The sequence below is a fragment of the Nuphar pumila genome, chromosome 3 (assembly GCF_984573655.1).
Source record: "Nuphar pumila chromosome 3, dmNupPumi1.hap1.1, whole genome shotgun sequence".
In the NCBI taxonomy this organism is placed as follows: Eukaryota; Viridiplantae; Streptophyta; class Magnoliopsida; order Nymphaeales; family Nymphaeaceae; genus Nuphar; species Nuphar pumila.
In genome coordinates, this window is record NC_143251.1 from 111,716,864 (window position 1) to 111,729,808 (window position 12,945).

At 37.5% G+C, this 12,945-nt stretch overlaps 1 protein-coding gene across 1 annotated transcript in view; it reads left to right on the forward strand.

The window, feature by feature from the left end:
- Window positions 1–12,945, forward strand: part of LOC149843312 (transducin family protein / WD-40 repeat family protein) — a 58,800-nt gene that overhangs the window by 23,421 nt on the left and 22,434 nt on the right. Inside the window, exons 3-5 of the mRNA XM_090001778.1 lie at window positions 2,321–2,421; window positions 3,162–3,365; window positions 3,652–3,895. Of these exons, the coding sequence (XP_089857904.1) occupies window positions 2,321–2,421; window positions 3,162–3,365; window positions 3,652–3,895 (549 nt within the window). The remainder of the gene's footprint in view (window positions 1–2,320; window positions 2,422–3,161; window positions 3,366–3,651; window positions 3,896–12,945) is intronic.

Genomic DNA, 12,945 nt, shown 5'->3' on the forward strand with positions numbered 1-12,945 from the left:
ACATATTCGATGCATCATGTCTTGAAGATGAAGATAACCGATGCATGCGTTTGAGGATGATCACCAATAACGGCATTTGAAGACTTAGATCCTTCCCATTAATTCTTTGTTGTGTTTTCAAACTTTCGGTATATCACACCGTAAGTTTGAGGGGGAGTTTTAAGATGTTCATGTATATATATATATATTATTTTTAATAATGTAATAGGTAAATATTCTCTAGGAATATTTGTCATTTTACTCATGTAAAAAGGACTGTTCATTAGGAACAATTTTTCCTTTTATTTATTTAATTTTCTTTTTTTAAATTTTCCTTTTAAGCAAGGGCTCTATGGTCTTTTGACCATAGAGTCATTGGAGGCTATCCAACGGTCATAAATATGACCGTTGGGAGCTCCCAATGACTATTGGGAGCTTCCATTTGGTCTCTCTCAATGTGTATATAAAGGGGCTTTGTTTCCCTTCATTTGTTAATGCTTCTCTTAAGCATTTATGCTCAATAAAGGTGAATATTTTTTTTTACATTTTGTGTTTTTATATTTAGTTCCTTAATGTTTTATATGCACTTAGTTCTTGTGTTGTTGCCCCTTGTTGGCTATTGTTTTGTCATATAGTGGACTTGTGTTTGTGCACATTGTGATTGCGAACTTGTAAGCCCTTGATGATATTGGTTTGTGCCTATGCACTTTTGTGATCGTAATCTTGTAAAGCCCTTAGTGACATTGTTTTTGTATTTTCCACTATTTCATTACAATGCCCCCCTTAGGTTTCAAACAGATGACGTCCTGTCAACTTGGTGACATTAACAAGTCACCCCCACCTAATGAATAGAGCTCTTGTAGGCATGGGTCATGCTTACTATTATAGCAAGTGGGTTATGAATCATGTGAGAGTTTGCGTCTTCTTGCTGATTGAGATGTGGACTAAATCCTTATCGTATTCTTCTACATTTTTTAAGTTTTTTGCTTTGATCTTCTGACTAAGAAGTTTTGTTTTGTTTGAAAGAAATCTGAACAACAAACAGTTCCAAATCTTACATGTTTTAATCAAGTACATAGGTTTTGTACATCATTTCAACTAATAATTAGGTCATGTTTTCTGTTGATAAAAGGCTTCTATGCAATGGCACTATATCTGTAGAATATAAGTTAGGAGGAAAGAAAGCAACTTCTAGCTGGAATGAGTGAGATCCCTACTGAAATAGATTCTTCTTTTGGGTGTCCAAATGAAAGTTGTTGTATTCCCTTGAGTAGTGAATTATCATTTGAATCTGGTATCAACAGAATCATCTTGCCCTGGTATAAATTTCTCTTTTAGGCATGTCTACCAATCAGTATGACCCTGAAGAGTGTTTTCCTAAAATTCGTGCAGTTTCCTGTAAACTAGCCTCTTACATGAAACATTGAATTTTTAGAGATGTTATTAAGTAAGATGACTCAGTAGCAGGCATCTCACTTAATTATGTAATATTAACCAGTTTTGAGGTTAAGATATAATTTTGTCTAATATCATGATCAAGAAAAACTAGAATATGCCAGGACTATTTGCTCATCTGAATTGAATGATTGGAAGAACCCCATAAATCCGCACATATGCGTGCATACCTGCACACACACATGGTGATACTAGTCAAATGGCGTGTCCAAGTTGACAGTTGAAGCAAAATCAAAGAAAGAGAAACCAAATAACATAGAAACAGAAGATGAAATAAAAGGAAAAAGTACCTTTAATTTCACTACTTTTTCCCTCTTTATGAGCATGTTGATTCTGACCACTGTTTCTTTTTATATTGTAATATTCATCCATAAGGGAGATTACCCCTAGCATATACTGAGTTAAAAATTACTATTTACTTGGTGGAAAATTATCTTAACCATGAGAAACCTTAGAATCAGGAGAAATGATCTCTCTCTCACATGTTACGTCCCTAAGAAACACAAACACCTTATCTTAATGTTGAAAAAAGACAATGAAAACACAAAGGGTTGTTTGTTACTTTTGAAATTCTTATAGAAGAGATCAAATTTGAGCCAGACTACCCCCAACTTGCACTCTAATAAGTATTATGCGTTCAAGCATGCACACATGCAAGCAGATGTATAATGATACAGAATGAAATATTCATTATAACAGTAGTTTATGTACAGTACATGATGTCCAAATATCAGAAAAGTGTAATATTAGCATGAAGTGTGTTTCTTTTCTTTTCCTTTCTTTTTTCAAGCAAAATCCATATTGTTATATACTGGCATTCTTTATTATTTACTGGAAATAAATTGACTTTCCTTAATCTGTTGCTTTTCTTTGACTGCAATTTAAGGGCCACAAATGCCAAAAAAGATTCGAGCTCTTGCATCATATCGTGATTTTACATTTGCTGCAGTTGGAAATGACATTGCTGTTTTCAAACGGGCTCATCAGGTTTGTTGATGAAGTTGAGAATTTTTACCTCAATTTCTTCATATTGAATGAAAAGCTAAGCAAATTCTATTTGCATCCTTTCATCTAGAATATATCATGCTGCCATGGTTCTAATTCTTGAGACTTGTTTTCTTTTTTAAGTAAATGACTTACTAAATTGTGATTGATAAACAGTGGGAGATGGGTTTTCTCCTAAAAATATTCTACGGGCATTTGATAATCCTTGTACAAAATTTATCATGTTTAGACCATCTTTTTGAAACATGTTTGAAATGTATTAAGCTACTGTCAGAGATGCTTGTAAGGTTTAATAAGATGTTAGTGTTTTGAAAAATGGAGTTTATGTACAGAGGTACCCTATGGCTCCTTTGTTCACCACTTGAGATGACATTTTCATATAAGGTAATTGCCTCTTAGTTACACAGTATGGTACCCTTATAAATAGTGGTCAGATCATTACTAATTGAGAAGTGACAAATACCTGGAGGAAATGCAACCTAACGAGGTGGATATTCAGCTTCTTTTCTTTCTGTCTCATAATGTAGTTGGTGATCCTATAATTTAATGCAGTTTCTGTCATTTTCTCCATGTATCAAAAGGAATTGTTTGTACTATTTTATATTGCTTATCAAGGGGAATCAAGGTATCTATTAATATGGATGCACTATTGTTAAAGTTCTGTTATAATTGTTATATTCATTTTTTTGCTGTTGCTCATGCTTGGGAAGTTTCTTGAGCAGGTAGCAACATGGAGCAGGCATGTTGAAAAGGTCAATTTGTTGCTCCTGTTCGGTGAGCATATATATAGTGTAGATGTTAAAGGCAATCTTTTCATATGGGCGTTTAAAGGAGTTGAACAGAATTTGACACCAGTTGGGCATATCTTGCTTGATGATAATTATGCTCCTAGCTGCATAATGCACCCAGATACTTACCTTAATAAGGTTATTTCCCTTGGCTTCTCTCTGCTATAATGTTTGTCCTTCTGTTTCATCCATTCCTTTCATTTTCTGTACTCGACCCCAATTTAGGCTTTGGATCGCATGTCTGTGCTTATTCTCTATGAGAATGGTTTATCCGTGAACAGGGTCAAATGACACAGTTAGATGGTTAGGTTGCACTATCATAACCTAGGGGTCTTGGGTTTGAATCCTATGGGGGATATTCCCTAGCTTGTCCGTCCAAAAAAGAAGGTTGTCTATGAACTCATTTATAGTATTTAATGTTTAGGTTATTATTGGAAGCCATAAAGGATTGTTGCAACTTTGGAACATCAGTACAAAAAAGAAACTTTATGAGTTTAAAGGTTGGGGATCACCTCTGCAATGTTGTGTATCATCACCTGCCCTAGACGTGGTTGCAGTAGGCTGTGCAGATGGGAAAATTCATATTCATAATGTACGTTATGATGAAGAGCTGGTTGCATTCACACATTCTTCTAGAGGTGCTGTAACTGCCTTGTCTTTTTGTACAGGTAACCTCTTCATCATCTGCCTTCTTCTTTTTTAAATACCATATTTATTATTGCTATATTATTCTTGTGTCCCATACATCACATAATTTTTTTTCCTAATTACTCTATGTAGCTATTGCTGTTTTTCATGACTTACCAAGCAACTTTCTGTTGGTAGCATAGTCACCAATATTGTTCTCGGGAATATCTTGGGAGATTTTGAAAAAAAATGTTTTTATTGGGGAAATCTTGGAAAAATTTCGGTATGTAGACATGATTATAAATAATATATAAAAAAGCATTAATAAAAATTATAATAAATATACAAGTGCTATGTGTGGGTGATATGAGTGAATACAAGTTTTACTTTAATATATTAGCACAGTTGGGTGATATGGGCGATAGAGGTTTTAACTTGGCATGAATATAAACATTTCATAGAACTCTATAAAGGGACTACAAAAGAATAGTCCCATATCGATGACGTGGAGGGAGGAGGGCCACTTGCACCTCTATGTAAGAGGCTTTTCCCTTTGGCTTTCTAACTTCAAGGTTGAAAAAGCATGCTGACATGCATACATGTCTGCCCATTCATCTGGGTAACAGGCTTATTCACGTGGTGGACACCACTTTTTAAAAGAATAAATGCTCTTTTAAAAAGTGAGGCAACCCATGGATGACTTGCCTTATGTTTTTTGAACATTTGAAAGGCGTGAAAGGACACAAAAATATTGTGATATATTTAGAACAAAAAAGATTTTCAAAATCTCGTTATATTATCATTGATATTTCGTTTCTCTAATAACTTATGATAAGATCACGAGATTTGCAAAATATCGGCGATATTTGTGGCTGTGGTTGGTAGGGACACAATTAGCTTTTTACAGTTCTTGTGAGTTGGGTTCTCACGAGTTTGATTTTATTTGCTAGCTTGAGATGGAAGTGAGTCATCTATATTATAGCTGGTTAGAGTTTGCTTGCACCCAGCCCTTTCAAATTCCATGAAACTCGACTTCTTTTAATAATTTAATAGAATTCAAAAAAATAAAAAAGAACCATTTAAAGTTGTGCGGATTAGAGGAAGAGAGAGGAGGCCATGGGCATATAAAATTTTGTGATGAGAATTTACTTGAAGTGATTGTGTTGCCCTTGTCATCATGATTACCTTTGTTGTTAGGCCTTCTTCTCCTTGTCTATGGGTGTTATTCCACAAGTCCTACTCCACTATTTAATCTTATTTATGCTAAAATATTTCAAGCTATGGTCTTTCATATCTCTCTTTATTGTGAAGTAACTTGATGCTTGAAAAAGGAGATTATATAGAAGAGGAGTCGAGTGAGGGAGGAACTGCAAGAGGAATTCAGAATAGACCTCCTTAGGGCCTTAGAGGACTGACATCTCCTTTTAGTATTAGGAGTAAAAGATAAATTACAAAGCTGCCCATGTTTGCAATAATAAAGTACATAGGTATCCTGATCTGACTTGAAAGACATAAATGCCCTTGTGTTACAAACTTACAATACAAAATACAACACATAAACGTGGTCTTCAAGGACCAATGCCTCTATTCTTTACAATCCCCCCTCAAATTCTACATGGTTAAGGGCCACAGATAGTGTCGTCTTCAAGGACCAATGCCTCACAAAAAATATCTACAATTTGATAATCTCCTTCAACAATATCTTTAGCCTTCTCAGAAACAAAATGCTTGTCTGATTCCACATGATTCATTTTCCCATGCTGAACTATATTGATGGATATTGCAATTGTACTCTGCTTGTCACAAAATACTAGTGGCTCTCCAGTTTCTTGATGTAGCAAAGACAACAAATGACATACTAACAATACTTCTGCAGTTGCAACAGCCATAGCATGGCTTTCTTCTTTTATATTAGATTGTGCAACTGACCAAGAGACCAAATAAATACAATAAGTCAATAACCAGTCATCTATGTCACATGGACTCGCCCAACTGGGTGCCGCACCTGCGTCGACGCGATGCAACGCGGGTGCGCATGATAAAACTGCCCTTCGACTGGCAGGACTTGTTGTTGGGGAAATCGAGAAAGGTATGGGAAGGGAGGAAGAGGGGAACTCATGCTTTTTGAGAATCATCAGCCTCTTTTCATGCAGTCGGTTGTGGTAAACCTTCATTATATTAAATAGGGTTTTAACCCTTTTACAAAGACAAAAATGCCCTGTATAAGAAAAACAAATTACAACATTATAAAACACGAAATGGATATGGATCCAATAAGGGATCCATGTCCTCTAATATCCTCCCTCAAGTTGTGCATGGGAGTAAACCATGTGCAACTTGTTCTTCAGATACCAGAAGACACATCAACGACTTGGTCTTCAGATACCAGTAAACGGTTCCTTTTGAGACCTTTTGTGAACACATCAACGACTTGGTCTTCTGAAGACACATAAACTGGTTCAATTTATTTGTCTGCTATCTTTTGTCTGGTGAAATGTTGGTCAATCTCAATATGCTTGGTCCGACTGTGATGAACATGATTGATTGCAATTTGTATGGCACTTTTATTATCACACATAAGATTCGAACTTGAGACATTCTCTCCCATTTCTGTAAGTAGATGCCTAATTCAGGTCACTTCAGCTGTGGCAGCTGCCATAGATCTATACTCAGCTTCTGTGATATATCTTGCCACAACCTTCTGTTTTCTACTGCTCCATGAGACAAGATTCTTTCCAATAAAAACACAGTATCCTGAAACAGATCTCTTTTCATCTGGGTCCCCTGCCCAGTCTCCATCTGTGTAAGCCAATATATCATGTTTTGGTGTCCCATATGAAGACTGAACATATGTGAGTCCATCACCCACCGTGCCTTTTAGATAGCGAAGAATACGTTTGACGGCATCCATGTGACCAGTTTTTGGTTCATGCATGAACTAAGATACTTGATTTACAGAATATACGATATCAGGTCTAGTAAAAGTGAGGTATTGTAACATGCCCACTATACTACGATACTTGCTTGCATCAGGATACAACTCACCATCACAAATGTTGAGCTTTTGATTGATAACACTGGGTGTAGGCAGAGGTTTGCAATCTCTCATTACTGCTTTGGCTAGAAGATCAAGAGTGTATTTGTGTTGAGCCAATGACATTTTTCCATCCTGTCTGTCCACCTCTACATCAAGAAAATATCTCAGTTCCCCAAGATCTTTTATCTTGAACCACATAGCACTTTAATTCACTGAATGTAGTAAGGGGCATAACCAGTGATCACGATATCATCAACATATATAAGAAAACCACAGTAGTACCATCCTTGTATATGAATAGAGAATGATCTAGTTGGGAACGGATGAAACCGTGGTTTTGAATTTCTAAGGAGAAACTTTCAAACCATGATCTGGAGGCTTGCTTTAAGCCATACAATGCTCTGGTTAGTTTGCATACATATTTCTTTGGGTCTCCCTCTGCATAACCTTGAGGCTGCTCCATGTAAACTTCTTCTTTTAAGTCCCCGTGCAGAAATGCATTTTTAACATCAAGCTGACTAAGAGTCCACTCATGTTCAATTGTCAGGCTAAGAATAATACGAATAGTTCCCATTTTCACCACTGGGTTGAATGTCTCATCGTAATCTTGACCGTATTCTTGAGTAAAACCTTTGGCAACAAGGCGTGCTTTGTACCGTTCAATGCTACCATTCGGTTTATATTTAATCTTATAAACCCATTTTGAGCCAACAACATTTTTATCTGGGGGACGCCCAACTATCTCCCATGCTTGACATTCATGAAGCGCCTCGATTTCCTCATTCATCGCTTTAATCTATTTGTTAGAATGAATAGCTTGACAAAAACCAAGTGGTTCGTTTTTTTCAATCTTGTATAGAAAAACCTGAAAATCCATTGAAAAATTATCATAACTCACCCACTTTTCAATAGGATGTCTTATCTTGCCAGATCTTCTTGGTGCATCTCCGTTATTGGACAATGCCACGTGTTCTTTAGCAGGCACATCTGTTTGCTCTTTGAGCCTCCTGGTATAGACATTCCCTTTGTATCTCAAACATTCTATTCTTGATGCCTCATCTGAAGTTGTCTCATCACATATGCTTTCAGAAGCCAGATTAGTGTGTTCCGCTGCATGTGAAACAAGTTCAGCACTGAGCCATGGATCATACCAATTATCAGTAGTGTCAATATGTTCACGATTGTGATCCGCTTCATTCTCCAGAAAACTATTTTCATCAAAAACGTTTCTGGAAATTCTGATTCTTTTGCTTGCAGGATCATAGCACCTGTAACCCTTGTGTTCATCTGCATAACCAGCAAATTGACATATAGAGGCTTTGTCCTGAAATTTAGTTCTCAGGGATCTATCAATATGTACATAACATAGGCATCCAAAAACTCGTAGCTTATCATAATTTGGATGTACACCGTGGAGAACATAATAGGGAGACTGATTTTCAAGAATGGGCATAGGAAGGCGATTTATCACATGAGTGACATTATGAAAAGCTTCTGTCCAAAGACTAACAGGGATGTTAGAACCATGCATCATGCTCATTGCACTTTCCACAATGTGTCTGTGTTTGTGTTCAGCAATTCCATTTTGTTGTGGAGTGTACGGGCAAGAAACTCTACGATGTATCCCATTATCTTGGAGAAAATATAAAAATTCTTTGGAGGAATACTCTCACCGATGGAGAATTTGAATATTTTAAAAGAATTGGGTTTTAACGTAGGCATGAAAATGACGAAAAATAAGACAAACCTCTGATTTGTGTTTCATGAAGAATATCCAGGTAAAGCGAGAAAAACTGTCAATAAAGGATACACAATATTTACTTCCAGAGGAGGAAACATTGGGGGTTGGTTCCCAAACATCAGAACATATTATCTCAAAAGGCATGGAGGCTCTTTTATTTATTTGATGAAAAGGAAGTACATGACTTTTGCAGACCTGACAACTGAAACACATTTTATTCTTCAACGAGGGTGAAACAGACTCTGGAAGGAAACCATTGGACACTAATTTTTCAATAAAGACTTGACTACAATGACCAAGACGGGAATGCCAAAGTTCTGGCTTATTACATTGGGATATACTCAAAACACTTCTAGAGACGTGATCAGACTTGGGGGGCTTCAGAACAGTGGAGGCTGGATCTTCGTTGAAGACATACATGTTTCCACGTCGCTCCCATTTAGTGAACATCTTCTTCGTTTGAAGATCCTTGACAAAAACAGAAGTAGGAGTGAATTCAACAGATGAATTGGTAGAATCAACAAACTTAGAAACAAAAACAATGTTTTTCTTTATATTTGATGCATGGACAACATTAGATAAAGGAATGGGTGAGAATTCAGACAAAGGGATGAGGACGTTGCCTATATTTGAAATAGGGTGGTGAGTCCCATCTCCAGTTACAGTATTAGATTTACCAATATAGGTAATTAAAGTAGAGAACTTACCTGCATTGCCAGTGACATGAGCTGTTGCCCCAGAGTCAACATACCATATTCCATCATCATTCTGTTTCATGTTCAGGTTAGCCATAGCAGACAAGAGAAGATCCTTAGCATCATCACGGATCCGAAAAATACCTGCAGATCCTGATGTAGCAACATTTCTATTGTTTTGTATTCTATTGCGGTTTTGAGGATTTTGGGGATTGAACCAGCAGTTGGCTTTGATGTGGCCACATTTGTTGCACTGATAGCAAATGGGAACACTCTTATTGTTCTGACTTCAAATAAATTGGATGATCCACTGGGAGTGGGGAGCAATCCTCGTCCTCCTTGCCCACCCCTCCCTCTTCCTCGTCCTCCACCAAAATAATTGTCCGCACGTCCGCGCCCTAAACCAAAGCCTGTAGCAAGGACTTCATGAGAATCAGATTGTCCACTTGCTTCACCTGTTAAACCCTTCAACGTGGCCTCATATTGTAACATCTTGGCTCGTAGATCTTTAAAGCTAGGGAGCTCAGGTAGACATAACAAGGTCACAAACACATGATATTCTTGTCCCAATGCATTCAATGTCTGTTGCACCATGTCTCGATCTGATACCTTACACCCCACCACTGCTAGCTGATCAGTGATACTCTTGACTTTGTTTAGGAATTCCATAATATTCATAGTCTCCTTTTTGAGTAATTGGAATTCACGCTTAAGGTACATGATTCTGGCTTTTGAAATCTGTGAATATGTATGAACCAATCTTTCCCATAGCTCCTTGGCAGAGCAATCATCAGAAATGACAATAAGAACTTCCTGGGATAAGGTGGAGGTAATATATGCAACTAGAGCTTGGTCATGTTTCATCCAGGAAACAAATTCAGGGTTTCGAGTGAGTTTAGTCGAGATAGCTTCACCTGCATCTTTAATTTCCTGCACAACAAATTTTGATGGGGCTGGGACAGATCCATCCAAGTGTCCAAAGAGTTTTTGACTTTTAATAAAGGGTATTATCTGTCTTTTCCGGGTCAAGAAGTTATTGTTATTGAGTTTCTCTGAAACGAGTTGATCCAAAAAGCTAGAAGAAAGAGCAGATTGGGAGAAAGAAGGGTCCATGACCGAATTGAGGCTCAAAGAGATTTTTTTTGATCAGGCAAACTGCAGGCTAACGATGTTGTCAGCAGAATCCAAATATTCAAAACTGAAGGCTGATAATGTTGTCAGCAGAATCCAAATACTAAAATAATATGTTGATGTGATGTAAAACAAGAGGCATATGCTGAAACGAAGGTGTAATGTGATCCAGGAAAGATACCCACAACAAAATATGCAGATCAGAGTCCAAGGAATCAACCAAAAATATATTGATTTTCTGATTTTAAGGACAGTAACCTAGAAAAATAATGATTTAACAACAACCTAGAAAGGAATATGAATGAAAGAAAGCTTTAACAACAACCCAGAGAGTAATATGAATGAAAGAAAGAACAGAGTCGTATCACGTTTTAACAGCAACCCAGAGAAAAAAAATATGATGAATTTAACAGCAACCCAAAAGGATAAATAATGTAACACCAGAAGTTAAGAAATAACAATGAGATCGAGAAACACAAAAGAGGCGTTAAGAGAGAAGGAGGCGTTAAGAGAGAAGAAGGAAAAGAAACAGACAAGGGTTTGAGAGAAGAATATCAGAGGAAGAAAAGAAGAAATAATAAGAGGACAGTAGAAGAAGGATTTGGATTTTGAAGCAAACCTCTTTGACGTACTTTCTGGAAGAGTCTGATGACGCCGTTAGACTCTCTGCTCTGATACCATGATAAAACTGCCCTTCGACTGACAGGACTTGTTGTTGGAGAAATCGAGAAAGGTATGGGAAGGGAGGAAGAGGGGAACTCATGCTTTCTGAGAATCAGCAACCACTTTTCTTTCATACAGTCGGCTGCGGTAAACCTTCATTATATTAAATAGGGTTATAACCCTTTTACAAAGACAAAAATGCCCTGTATAAGAAAAACAAATTACAACATTATAAAACATGAAATGGATATGGATCCAATAAGGGATCCATGTCTATTCATATTCTAATAGCGCATGCGGGTGCGACACCCGGTGCGGTCAACGTGACCCTGGGTGCGGTGACCGCACCTAGGGTCATTTATGTCCAACTTTTGGACTTTAACTTTATATATGTCACATGGACTCTTCAACTGAGTGCTGCACCCGTGTCGCACCCGCACCCGATGCGGTCAACCCGACCCTAACACCCAAGGTCATTTATGTCCAACTTTTGGACTTTATATATAATTTTTATATTTTTGCTGCACCCCCGCACTCGGGTTTTTTGAAAGTGCCGCACCCCCACACCCGCACCCATGTGACATAGGTTAAAACCTATGTCACAGGGACTCACCCAACTGGGTGCCGCACCTGCGTCGACGCGACGCGGGTGGGGGTGCGGCACCCGGTGTGGTCATTTATGTCCAACTTTTGGACTTATATGTCACATGGACTCTTCAATTGGGTGCCGCACCCGTGTTGCACCCGCACCTGCACCCGATGCGGTCAACCTGACCCTGGGTACAGTCAACACGCCCAGGGTCATTTATGTCCAACTTTTGGACTTTATATATATATATATATATATATATATATATATATATATATATATATATATTTTTTTTTTTTTTTATATTTTTTCCGCACCCCGCACCCGGGTTTTTTGAAAGTGCCGCACCCGCACCCATGTGACATAGCCAGTCATGGATCTTCTTATATTGGAATCTGACCCCAATTGGCATCTGAACATGCCATAACCATTAGTGTCGTATGCATGGCAGAACCTCATATGTTTGCTCTGTACACTGACCCATCTATAATAATGCCTTTCACTTACCTCAATATTTTCTTCACAGCTTGTATATGGTTGCTTTTAGGTGAATGCATAAATTGTGGTACTTGGTTTTCACTTATGCCTGTTGCTGCTTCTTTATTTTATCTAATACTGTATTCTTTCTTTACCAATCTAGGTATCTGCCCTAACATGTATATGCCAATTACATGCACTTCTGTTTCGCCAAATGCTCTACACTTTCCATAATCTGGATCTTACTACACCCCCTTCATTAGGAGTAACTTTTCTTATCACAAAATAACATCATTTGTTTGGAAATCAAAAAGCACTGACCCAATAAACAAAAGCGATCTTTCTGATAAATGTATACCCAGTATGGTTTTCTTAAAGTACTACTGTTGCATCATCTCCCTGGATAGGACAGTTAAAGTCATCTATTCAAATGGTTCACTCGTCACTATTTTTTACTTGTCCCTATTTGATTCTGGTTTGCTCTCATTGGGCGACTTTGCATAGAATGTTACAAATTAGCAGTAGAAAGGTAGCATTTTGAAGCAGAAGCTTATCTGCATATGTTTATCCAATCTTGAACAAAAGAAGTGGCGGACACAAGTTATATTACAAGGATAATTATATTTGAAAACATGAAGAATGAGAGCAGACTAATTAAGCTACCCTTCTGAGAGTGCCCCTCTAGTTAATTTAAAATCTACCATCTAATAAACTATGCTTGACCATGATGGAATTCATAGTTATGAAAACTTTTTAGG